General features: G+C 36.8%; 1 protein-coding gene across 2 annotated transcripts in view; it reads right to left on the bottom strand.

Moving 5' to 3' along the window:
* Positions 1-13,952, bottom strand: part of gabra2b (gamma-aminobutyric acid type A receptor subunit alpha2b) — a 51,509-nt gene that overhangs the window by 20,996 nt on the left and 16,561 nt on the right. For both annotated transcript variants that reach the window (XM_083561609.1, XM_083561610.1), the window contains 4 exons: positions 12,638-12,705; positions 7,266-7,486; positions 5,199-5,281; positions 4,947-5,090 (listed from right to left, as the gene is read on the bottom strand). In XM_083561609.1, coding sequence (XP_083417735.1) covers positions 4,947-5,090; positions 5,199-5,281; positions 7,266-7,486; positions 12,638-12,705 — 516 coding nt within the window. The remainder of the gene's footprint in view (positions 1-4,946; positions 5,091-5,198; positions 5,282-7,265; positions 7,487-12,637; positions 12,706-13,952) is intronic.

Genomic DNA, 13,952 nt, shown 5'->3' on the forward strand with positions numbered 1-13,952 from the left:
GGCTGCCCATTATCTCCATTACTGTTTGCCCTTTTCATCGAATCACTAGCCGTAACCATCAGCCAATGTAACAGTACTTTGGGCTTTTAGAAGAAGTCATACAATCACCCTATTATGTATTACAACTCCCTCATTTTCCCTTCCATCAGACCATAATCTGATTAGCAATTACAGCAAGGTTTCTGGACAAATTCCAAAATTTTGCCTTTAACTCAATGCAATTGGGCTGCCAAGGTCAGGGACTTGCCTTTTAATAGTGCAATACAACCCATCAAATAAAATGCAATCTGTATTTCAGCACTTATAATCACTTTCTGTTACATTTCATCTGTAAAGATGAAACAAATGACCCTTATTCTTATTTTGCCAAAAATCCAAAGTCAAAATAAATATCTTCCTCATTTTCAATAATCTCATCACTTTGACTCCTGCTTGGTTGGTTCTCCTAATTTGTCAAAGCCTTCACCATCTTAAATTGGACTAGTAACCTAGTACCAAGCTCTCAACTCAAAAAATCAGTTTAAAATTACAGAATCTTATTTTCCGCTTACATTTATTTCCGGTTCAACCAATTGCATTATATTTGGGACTGAAAAAAACAGCACAAACCAGCCATAGTTAGAAATTAAGGACAGTTTAATTAAACAGCAGGCCATCAGAGGCATTCTGTTCATAGACCAAACAGTCATCAGAAAGAAAAAAAATCTACATAATTGTCAAAAATATAACACTATTAGCACTGCATGGTGGAAAACAAACTCCCTAATCACAGTGTCTCTCCATCTGAAAATATCACACTATAAATAATACCATGTTCGTATTTAACACTAAAGCTTTTACTTTTTCAGTAACGAGTGAAAAAGGAGGAAACTGTCTTTCAGTAACAGCTTTTGTATGATCTTCAGTAACATACAGAATACTATACAAAAAAAATGATTAAAACATAAAGATTCAGTTTTTAATAAACAGACAATATAATTTTAATCACTACAAATTGCTGAAATAAATGGCAACCACATCAGTTGACAATACTGTACATGTAACAACATCATCTCAATGTCCTTAAAATTAATACAATATAAATGAACACAACTCATATTGCTCATTGACTTCAATGCCTAGGATTCAGTCACACTAATACATAGCCACATTTTCCTGCATTCACAGACTATTATTTTCATTCTGTCTGGTTCTGTTCTTATAAACTGAAATTCAAGATCCTCAACTCGATCCTCAGATTCCCTTTATGCCCCACTTTATCCCCACTTCAGCAATACTTGTTAATCTTTTATAATAATAGCACTAACTATTGCACAAAGGTTGTATTTCTTAAAGTAAATTGGGAGGTAGGCTCAAATTCAAATTCAAGTTTTAAGCCTTTAACCAATCTTCTTCTTCTTTTTCTTCTTCTTCTTTCAGCTGCTCCCATTAGTGACTGCCACAGTGGATCATCCGTCTCCATACTTCCCTGTCGTCTACATCTGCCTCTAAAACCAACTACCTGCATGCCTTCCCTCACCACATCCATGAACCTCCACCCTAGCCCTCCTCTTTTCCTCCTCCCTGGCGGCTCCATCCTCAGCATCCTTCTACTGATATATCTAATGTCCCTCCTTCAAAGTTCAAACCATCTCAATCGCACCTCTCTCGCTTTGTCCCCAAAACGGCAGTCAATCTAATAAACTAATTTCTAATTCTGTCCATCCTCGTCACTCCAAATGAAAATCTCAGCATCTTCAGCTCTGCTACCTCCAGCTCCATCTCCTGTCTTTTAGTAAATGCTACTGTCTCTAAACCAAGTCTCACCACAGTCCTATAAACTTTCCCTTTCACTCTTGCAGATACCCTTCTATCACAAATCACTCCTGCCTCTCTTCTCCACCCACCCCACCCTGCCTGCACTCTTTTCTACACTTCTCTAACACACTCTCCATTACTTTGTACTGTTGACAACAGGTACCTGAACTCCTCCACCTTTTCCACCTCTTTTCCCTGCAACCGCACCACTCCACTGCCCCCCCTCTCATTCACACACATGTACTCTGTCTTACTCCTACTGACTTTCATTCACTCTTCTCTCCAACGTTTACCTCCACCTCTCTCTAGGCTTTTCTCAAGCTGCTCCCCACTATCACCACAAATCACAATATCATCCGCAAACATCATAGTCTATGGAGACTCCTGTCTAAACTTGTCGGTCAACCTGTCCATCACTACTGCAAACAGGAAAGGGCTCAGAGCCAATCATTGATGCAGTCCAACCTCCACCTTGAACCGGTCTGTCGTATCTACTGCACACTTCACTGCTGTCTCACTGTCATCATACATGTCCTGCACCACCCTCACATACTTCTCTGCCACACCTGACTTCCTCATACAATACCACAACTCCTGTCTTGGCACCCTGTCGTACACTTGCCCTATATTCACAAACACACGATGCAACTGCTTCTGACCTTCTCTATACTTTTTCATCAAAATTGTCATTAAATTGTCATTTAGTCATAAATCTAACACTACCCCTGGCTCGTCCTAAGAACACCACCCACATAGTGAAACATAGTGGTAATAGAAAGAAGCTGCTCTAAGTAGGTAATGTTCTGTAATTCTTTTCACTAGAAATGCATCTTAAGATTTATAAGAATCCAATATTTATTTTCTTTTTTATAAGCAATATTAATTTGTAATAAGGCCAAAACATTATACAGGTCTATCTCGCAAACTTTTACTTTGTGTTGTTCAATAACATTTTACATCACTACCAGACACTGACTAAATTAATCAGGTATGCTAGAGTAGAAATTTTGCAAATACATGGGTGTACTGAATGGCAAATACAAAAATGTGGGTGTCTCAGGAGGAGTTTAATAATGACAAAATAAAAATGCACTGAAAGAGTCAAAAACTTGATTGCATTTTAAAGGTCATCGTCTGAACAGAGAATCAGAAATCCAGTCAAATAATTGCTCAGCATCTGGCAAAGCAGTCTGGCACTAAAGTTTCATCTATGAGAAGTGATCTCCAATGGTGGTCTAGGGCTCAATGTTGCTGAGAATGGGATTTTTTTAAAAAGCAAAGCAGAAAAAATATTCTCATTAGCCAAGGACCATAAAGCATAGAGTGGCAGCCAGAGATAACAAGTCCCATGGACTGATAGATTTCTTTTAATTAAATTGCAGTAAAAAAAAAACATAAAACACAATGACTTTTTGCAGGTTTCTGTAAATTTGTGACTTTCAGTATTGTCACAACTACACAAAAACACTGAACAGAAGTATAAATGAAAATGTGATGTAACCCAAAGTACAAATTCGACCATCTACCTCAGTAAAACTGATATATGGGATCACTTAGACAGGAAAAGCAGTTAGGTCTGTCAGGGCATCATGCTTTTTAAGGAAGAACACTTATATGTTTAAAAATGTTTTTAGATTATAAAAATAGCTATTATATGTGGTGTTATTTCAAGCAAATATAAACATATTTCTAGATAAAATGTGATTTAACATCACTTGGTTTAATTCTAAACATTTCCCCCTAACATGACTGCGTGCTAACCCTGTCGTAATAAATGATTAATCTAACACTATGCAATCAGGAGATTATCCATCCTACCCACAGAGAAAGCCTTAGGCCAGCATTGTGTTTGTGTGTGTTTCTGTTTTTGATTAGTCTTCCGTGCATGTGCTGTAATAATATGTGCATATCCTTGCTGTTCACAGCACGTCTTTTTTCCTTGGTTGGCTAAATGAATAGGCTTTCAAGAATGTGCCCCTTGAGGAGCAGTGCTGCTGGGAATTCTGTCCATGAAGACACAAAGTGGCTTTGCTCCTATACAACCAAACAGCTTGACTAACAAAATTCAAGCAGTGTAGTTCTGGACAATCAGATGATTATAAAGGGGACAGAATGTAGGAGCAGGATAACCTTTATATGACCTTATCTAGCCTGGAGGGGACCATGTGATCTGTAATTGAGTGCGTGTTCGAGAGAGCCGGGAGGCTCCACGGTGACTACGAAGTAAGGTTCAATCAGCGGCAGGATCGACACGTAAGATAGACACGTAAGACATGAGCATACACAGCGTTCGTGTTTTGAAATCACTTAAAGCATTTGTTCATGGTGTTGCGTGGTGTATTTAAATGATAGGGTCATTGATTCATGATCCTTTCACATTTACCCTGCAATGCAAATGAATAAACCACATAATCTTAGGAAAACAGTGTGATTGTTAGGGTAAATCTTTCATGGTTAAGATATACTATACTGCCATATTAGATGCACTCACAAAGGAAGTGCATTGCTGCTTTTACTTTCAGTTGCAAGCCTGTTTCTTATACCTTTCACAATTCACAGACTCTTGTGTTAGGCAGAGAGCTATAGACAGGTGTAGGTGTTTCCCTCCCTGATGTCTACATAGCCGCTGGCTCAGACGACGTGAAGTAGAGAAAAGAGAAACTAGAGAGGCAATGACATGCACAGCCAGACAGATAGAGAAAGGAATCACAACCAGAGACAGAATGTTGTTTTATCCTCCTTTGGTATGCCAGCCATGCTTGTCTCTAAATCCAGTGAGGTGATGTACTAGGGGTTTTCTGTGCTCAGCAGAAGTGGAATGTCTTGTCAAGGGTTTTGCCTCTGCTACGGCCTGTGCCATTTTCGTTCGCTTTACTGAACCGCTAAATGGCAACGAGCGAAAAGTGACGCTGCAGGGCACAGCATGAATACATCGAGAGCAAGGAGAAGGGGGTGTGGAGGTGAAGTGGGTGGTGAAAAATAAATGTAAGTGTTTCTGCCTGTGTTGCTCAGTTGTGTCCAGAGAAGGCAACAGAGAAAATGAAATGTGATATTTGCTAGAACATTGCAGCCATCTGGCATGAAGCAAATCTTTACTTATGTTCCTTGCAATAATATAAGAAACAAAATGTTTATGCAGAACCACTCACCAGTGCTGGATTTAATCGTCTCGTTGCCAACAGTCTGTCCCAGTAGGTCGTACTGGTTTAATCTGGAGCTCTCACCTTCCACCACCACTGAGTTTGAGGCATTCTTTGTCCAGGTATATGTCACCTCGGTTGTTGTGTATGCATCTATAACATGCGAGTCACACACATTTATTATATTTATATATAATTGGCCCCTAAATTAATATGTTCATATCTAAAATAAAGCTTTCCAGACATAAGAGTTGTACTCACAGCTGCCAAATTTAAGAGGACAGGAGTGGAAATCCATGGGAAAATCCTCAAGATGCATTGGACACTCTGCATGCACCGTCAATCTGTGACAGTAAGTTAAATACTACGTTTAATTTATAATAAAAATAAAAATAAAAAGAGAAAAAAATAGCATAGCAGCATGTGATAAAGAACGCTGACAGTATTCTGAATCATGAGACAGAAAAAGCACTGTTTGTTGTGCTTATTCCATTATAAGACTCTTAGTGGAAGAGATACAAACTGCTAACACCATGATGTGAATAACATTCCCTTTGAAAAGGTCAAACACATTATATTAACAAAAACAGCTGTAATGTAACTGCCCTTAGAAAGAGATACAGTGTTTGTACAAAGAAGCTCTTACAATGTATAAATTAAAGAATATTATATATATGTGGGTGTATGTGTAACACAAATAAATTTTAACGGCACACATTTTATTAACACGCAATTAATGCAGCTCGCATTTCTCACAATTTTTAATTAAAAAAAATAACAAAATTATATGAATTTCTTGGGCAATTGCTACTGGGACACCTGGGCTGGGTCGCCTGGACGAGGGTGTCTGATGTTGAAAGACCCGAAACACCCAATGACCCCAGGGTACATCACTGATGATGTGTCCAAGTGCATCTGCATGATGTATTTTGTATTATTTCTATCTGGTGTAGCCAGTGACTCCCAGGAATAGACTGGGTGGCAACCAAGGATAGTATTGTGACATCTGAAAAGACAGAGTGCAGCCGGAAAGACGGCATGGGACAGGAAGGGCTGGCAACCCAACCTGAATATTCCGCAAGGGAGACACCAATATTGCTACAGAGAAACCTTCTGAAATATACCCCCAGGGAAGCCCGATAGGGGAGGAGGATGAGATCCCCAATAGGACGGCCTCAATGGTATTGACCCACGCTAATGGAAATGAAATAATGAGAGTAAGATGCATCTGCGGAAAACTATGTAAGAATCAGCATGGCCTAAAGATACATCAGGCAAGCATGATATATATATATATATATATATATATATATATATATATATATATATATATATATATATATATATATATATATATATATGTATATATATATATATATATATATATATATATATATATATATATATATATATATATATATATATATATATATATATATATAAAGCTCAAATACCACTGACTGACTCACTTATTCATCAGAAATCTCAAAAACCACTGCACGGATTGCAATGAAATTTGGAACATACCTTCCTCTTGGGTCTTAGGTGCTCACTAAGGAAGGGTTTTGAAAAATTCGCCCTGGATCGCGGCTAACTTGCGAAAAAAACGCGATTTCTGAAATCTAAATAAAGTTAACATTCTACTATTATCTTTTCTCCTGTAACAACTCAATTAAACAGACTTGTATGGCAGATGCTGTAATCTGTGGCTTATAGAAAACAACAAACGATAATGTCCAACCTCTGAAATCGTTTTCTTTTAGTAGACATTTGCCTAACATATATGGATGGAGTTTTATATGTCGGCACTTTGTACCGATCAATAAGTTATCTGATACAGTAACAGGTTTCAGGTACAGTATCCTCTGTACCATGACAATCATTTTTCTTATCTTATTAACTTATTAAAATAAAAGAGTGGCTGGTGAGCGAACAACATTGCAGCTGCTACAGTGTAAGTAGACTTGCTTTGTAGAGATTTCATAGCATTAACTTTAGATATCAATAGTTGAACAGTGTTATGAGCTGTTCAAAACTAAATAGAAAACTTTAATCGTGTAATATTTATACAATGAATATTGTTATATGAAAATATTCCAGTGCATATTACACCACCAAGATTATGTTTGTAAACCTGCACAGTCAGTAGTGTTTTATTCCTTACATTTTAGAACTTTAGAATTGTATTTAAATTTTGTATTTAAATTGTATTTTCAGTATATATGAAATTATAAACAAGTTGATTCATACTGCATAATCTTCAATCAGTTTTTTTTTTTATGGTCCATAGCATACACTACATAGAGCATACTATAATTTTTTCATCACCTCATAGTGTAAAGCAGAGTGCCGTCATCCTGGATACGCAAAAGCTTATTAGGCATGGTCATGTTGTGTGCCACTGATTTCTTCCCGTTATGAAAGAAAGTGTCTGGAGTCCAGATTTTGCTGGCCATCAGGTTGTTGAGACGCAGGATGTTCATTGGTCCTTCGAACTTCAATCTCTCATCTTTCCAGCTCTGCCTGAAGAACACATCTATTGTGTATTCCTTTAAAAAGATAAGAAAACAGAGAAATATAATGTTCCTTTCTGTGCTCAATCTTTTGCTAAATGCCACAGTATTGTGATGACACTGATTGACAACCGAAAAGGTTTTTTGTTATATTGAAATAAAGGCTTTTACTTCTTCAAGATTGGAAATAATTAAAAATCGTTATGTGACAATGACAGAAGCTTTTTTATCTGAAACTATTTATTCAAAACTACAGCATTTCTTTTTCTTACTGCAGTTTGGGATAAGGAGGTACAACACAACTTATGATTCTATGTGAGCTAGCAGACTAATATTGGCTAGTGCAACAAAGATCTAGTATAACAATTCATCCTTATCTTAACAGCTAAAAACCTTTCTCTGTCTCTCTCATGTTTTATAAAATGAAGCCCTATAAATTTTGAATGAAATCTGAGCCCTTCAAAGGTCATCAAGTGGTACAGAGTGCACCTTGTATTGGCTATAATGTGATCAAAAAGTAGAAGGAGAAGTGCTTATAATGGATGCATATCCTCTTACTGTAAAAATTCCAATGTTCAGCCTTCTTATTGTCCCCCAGTGTAATGCCTTATTAGATTATAGGCATCTAAGTCTTTTTATCAGTCTTTGGAGGACAACATTTTTTATTTATTTTTTTTACAAATACTAAAAACAGCCAATACGGACATTAATTAAATATTTTCCAAGGATTCCTTTCCCTTGAAAAGCAAAGGTGGCAAAGAACGTAGAACAAGATGAAATCTAGATATAGTAGGGAAAATAAATTGACTAGGAGGTTATCAAGGTAAAGTATTATTATTATTATTATTATTATTATTATTATTATTATTATTATTATTATAATTTATAACATCAACAATGATAATATTGCTGTTGTACTAAAAACTATATAGTACTATATATAGTAACTATATAGCAGTATACAGTTCTTACTGCAAAATTTAATATAAAAAAAAAAACAGTTACAATATTGTTGACTCAACAACATAGTACAAAACTAAACCTAAAGCTGTACAAATTAAAACCTATGAACAAAATAATACATTATTTTTTGCAATTTTCATAAAAATTAAATTCAATTAGCTGAATTTCTGTGCACTAGGTTTACACTGAATTGAATAAATACTGTATAATAAAACTTTACAAGCATCATGACAATATCTAGTATAAAGCCCAGAAATGAATTCAGACTAGATTTTACATTTTTGCTGCTTGGGAAATGCTTTTGATCTTTGACCCAAATAAAGTAAATACAACAACATATTCATGCTCACAACATGAAGAAAAGGAGCACAGGCAGAGGCGAAGCAGATGCTTTTGTGCTTATATTAATCGTAATATTATATTAATAGTAAACCAACAAGCTGCAAGTGTGAAAGTTCTTTGCCATATCAGGGGCAGGTGTAGTGTAATGGAGGTTTGTCTGGAGCTTTAGCAAAAGCAGTGATGTCTCTATTTGACCCTGGCAATACAATCAACAACCTTTGTGGGCAGAAAAACAGCACAGCCACTAAACAATTGGTGCTCTTTCTTAAGCCATCACTTTCTTTTTTTTCCCTTGTATCTGTCGTATTCGCACCTTGCTGCTACTAATACCTCTTTAGTCCACCCTATTTTACCCTCTCCATTTCCTTTTCTCTCCATTTCCCATTCCCCAGTGTATTCCCACAGAAAACTGAGGCAGGTGAAGAGCTGCTTTATAATGCCAAAGTGACCTACAGCCTCCCCTTTCATCCATCACTGACTAGGCTTTGCCTCTCCTCTGAGCCTGAGGGAAGCCCATTCTGTATCACATTCAAACTTTAACTCTAATTTAATAGACACTGGGCAATCTGCTGAAGATTTAGCTCGCTGTGGTCACTCAGGAAAAGAGATGACAGCAGCAAACGATAATAACAAACTTGACCATAAATGCTAAGTGTAACTAGATACTCAGGAGTTCCATGATCCTAAATATTTAGACATAGGGCCTTCACTACAAATTTCATAAAAGTGAATGTAGGGCTATAATAACACAACATTTGTATTCAATATATAATTATTATATGATATGGTGGTGTTTAAATGTGTGCAATTTTTGATTGACTAAAACATTCAACATGATAAAAATGACAGAAAGATAAAGGTACAAATGTGACAGGGTTGATGGATTCAGACTCTTAGACATATATACCAGTTTTCTGTTTATCTGCAAACCTCATAGTTTGTTATAGCATTAGCTCTGAAAATAAAACTTCAGTAGATCTAAAGGCAGAAGCAGGAAGGGGAAGCAGATCCAAGCAGTGAAACAGAATCGAGAAAAAAAGGTTTTTACAGATTGCCTCAAGTCCTTAAGATATAGCACCAAGATCTTACCTCTACAATCAATATCACTTGACAAGAAGAGATAAAACACAGAAAACATGATAAGGCCATCATCATTAAAATAGAGGTGCAGGAAAAAGGTAGTGCAATCTTTAGATGTTTAAGACTATGTACAGATCAGCAGCCCTAATCATTTCTTGCATACATACATAATGCATTAGAGGCTACTGCAACAGACGGATCAATGATCAAAGGTTGACTAATGTTGAAAGCCCATTTCTGCAGATAAAATATTTTGAAAGAACCTGAACATTAGGTAACATCAGGTTACAATGCAATTAAATACAGAATCTTTTTCATGAATTTAAAGAAGAACACTGGGATTGTGGTATCCATGAAAGGCTTCACTGTCAGAAGAACGTGCGTAGATCCATTTCAAAAGGTGCAAAAAAAAAAAAGAAAAAAAAAAAAAGAGACAACTGTCAAACCTCTTGAAATAGGGAGAGAAAGAGAGGGGAAGGTGAGAAAGAAATGAGCGAAAGGATGAACTCCAGGGAGCGTGTGGAGGCAAAGAAATAGAACAATTTGTCTTTGAAAATGAAAAATATATCAAAGTAAAGCCTGGACGTGCCCGTTGAGCCTGTGTGTCTTTTCTATAGAAAGAGGGCAGCTTGTAAATCAGTAACGAGGACGGCAAAAAAAGACCCTTTTTTTAATGCTTTACATCCCTATTCCATGACAGAAAGAGTAGAAAGGAGACAAAAGTATACAGGTCCCTCTCTGGAGCTAATCTAATCCAGCATGTGTTTCAGAGAATGGCAAGAGCCAGAAAGAGAAGAGACATAGGGAGACCTGTGGCAGAAGACATAAAATGGATTATGGAGGATTTGGACAGCGAGAGTTGAACCAGAAGAAGGGCAGGATGGTGGATGGGAGGTGAGACATGTCCTGCTGGTTTGTGATTCTCTATGCTTTGAAGCAGCAGGAGAAGTGTTTAATCTTACACGGACAGGACAGCGCTGATGCGTTAAAACAAAGAGCCAAGAGCTAAGGATCAAGCACAAAGCATAATACAGGAGTGTCTGAAACTATCTTGTTGCATTGCACACAATAATTAAATTCCACTGCACAAAAATCATGAATAGCGAAACTATCGCGGTATTATGAATTTTCCCATGAAAATATTACTTTCTTCTTTCCAAGCTTCAAATATTTTTGTATTTGGAATGTAAATGAACATGAACAGGTACTGCATGAACGGAGAGTGTGTTCTGAACAGATTCAAATTGTATATATATATTTTTTTTTAAGTTACCAGAAAGTTTCACAAAACATCTAACTGATGAAACAGGACTGCAAAAAAGAAGGACTTCTTGAACTTTAATGCTGCTGTGAAAGAGCTGTCAGATGTCAGAAGGCAAAGAAAGACCACATATGTTGTGAAATACAGTAGAGCCAACTAAATTTGTTTCGAAAATATCACAGGGAGATGCGGAAAACAAATCTGCGCATGTATGCGTGTCTCAGTATTCCTACCCCGTGTTGACAGTGATGGCATTTTTACACCTCTTTTTTTTTCTTGAATTTTCCGAAGCCATGGTAGTGACCTTTCCAGTTTGGGCCACATTTACTTCAAGGTTTAAACCTGAATACAAATATTTGGGGCAGCCAACAAATACAGATACAGATAGTATCATTGTGTTACAATCCTAATATGTATTATACGCATATATACTGTATTTATAAATATTAACATTCGCCTCCTGTGCTATTTATGAATAGCTTACCCTCCTTTTTTTTTTCACCCCATGCTGTGTCTGGCTCGATGCTTAGACGGCTCTGATTAAAACCTGCATTAAAAAGCTGCTTCCTTTGGCTGCGTCACTATTTGAATTGATAATGGAGACAGCTGCGCTGGCGGATCCATGAGTCATCGAGCTGCTTTCTCTGGCTTATCAAAGGAGAAGAATCTAATTCAGTGTGGCACGGGTGCAGTAAGGTGGCATCGCTTTTCATTTCACCCCTGATATGGTGGCATCTGATACCCGCAGGGCCACCATGGGCCATTGTCAATTCAATACTGGCCTCTACACACAAGACATGGCTCTTTATATATGTTTTAAAGCAAGGGTGGCCAATACGTCGATCGCGATCTACCGGTTGATCGCAAAAAGGTAGTGTGGGTAGATCGCATGACATAAAAAAATTTATATTTATTTATTCATTTTAATAGTAGGAAGATCATTTTGACTTGGTAATTTTCTAAGTAGCTCGCATGCTGAAAAAGTGTGTGCACTATTGTTTTCAACAAAGCATAGCGGAGGAGAGAAAAAAGAACATCGTTTACAATATTTATGTCTAAAATATTCGTGCTGTCACGGTTTCATGTTCGTTCATTGCTTTATCATACATCAGAATCAGAATCGATTCCCATTAAGAAATACATAATTGCGATCAAAACATAGAGAAGAACACTGTATTGATGACCAGAACTAAATCAAATAATTATCTGTTTCTGGCTATGCACCACTGCACACTGCTGTGCTTCTTCACCTTAGCACATGGCTTGTCTTTGCAGCCATGTGCTAATACGTATGAGAATTTTCTTTTTTTTTTCAATTCGGGTGTTTATTTTGCATACATAAAAGATATTTCCTTTTATTTTTACCTCCAGATCGAGTCAAATTCATATAATAGCACCATTAAACCAAAAAAATATATTGCCATGAGGTTAGGATACCATAAACATTATGAACATAACACCTAAATGTATAAATATCATTTCTAAATTATCACATCTTTAAGACACATTTGTATTGAGAAGATTAAGAGCAGTGAACTCACCATATCAGTGTCTGAAACAGGACCAAAACTGGTGACGTAGATATCAGTCTTTACTGTGGTGACCCGGTCTGAAAAAGAAAATAGGGGAAGATGCAAAGAATCTCTTGATAATGCAATCTTTATGTAAAACTGTTTTGTAAGAAGTCTAATACACCTCTGTGTGTTGACAAAAAAGAATAGGGAAGATTTATCAGCTTGTTTGCTACCTTGAGTTCATATTTCATCTGCACATTGCCTATATTCCCATGAGGAATGAAAACACATCTTGGAGTGCTTGTAAGTACACCTAAGTACCGTCTTTCCTAGCTCCGCTTTGTGTCTCTGCCACTGAAGGACTCTTTTATCTGTCTCGCTACTATTTTGGTGATTGTCATTAAGTAGATATTTCGCTTTCTTCTTTATGTCTGGCTTTCTGTGTCATTCTGCTCACCCTTGCTCCTGTTTATGCCTGGCTGACTCAGAAAGCTCCTTCTTTGGGTTTTTGTTCTCTCTGTGGCGGCGGTTCAGACTTAGATGTGGATCGTTAAGTGTTGCTCATTAACGCTAAACAACACACTATGAGAAAAAAAACACTGGGATCTTGATCAGGCTCAGAGTCCTCGGTCAAAGACCGTACATAAAAAATTCAGTTCCATTCTCTGTGTAAACAGTAGATAATAGAATATATGTATTTGCGTGCATAAAATTGTACCAACCAAAGATGATCAATATCTAATGATGTAGTTGATCAAAGAATGCTAACAAAATCTTGACTTCTAAGCAGAAGGACTCTTTCAAAAGTATAATTTTCTCAACAGAAAAAACAAAGAGCATTTTCTGCAATTTCAGATTTGCACAAAAGGTTTGAAAAAAAAGAATGAATTTAGCTGTACAGTGGAACCTCGGAAGAGTTAGGGACCAAGACCGGTCGCGAGTTCCGAATTTTCGTGACCTTTTGATACGCCCCTTCCAAGTAAAAACCCAAAGAACACTATACGAAATCGATTTAAATGAGTAAATAACACTATTTCACTCCATAACACTTAATTATTAGACTATTTTAACAATACTTTATGTAAATTAACAGCAATTACAATGCTTAGATAAAAAAAAAGAAAGTACAGGTACAGTAAAGTATGCAGTAGAGAAGTACAGTATAATAATACATAATAAAAATAGTTTTAAAGCATTTTTTAGACAATTTTAATGAGATAAACCTTGATTAGAAATGTTAAAACTAGCGTTTTGAGCAGCTCGCGGTTGCTCACGAGCCGATCTGAATGAGAGTCGCCGGTCGAAATGAAGTCGCGAGCATGCGAGGTCGCGAGCGCTGAGG

Source organism: Silurus aristotelis (genome assembly GCF_946808225.1).
Source record: "Silurus aristotelis genome assembly, chromosome: 14".
Lineage (NCBI taxonomy): Eukaryota > Metazoa > Chordata > Actinopteri > Siluriformes > Siluridae > Silurus > Silurus aristotelis.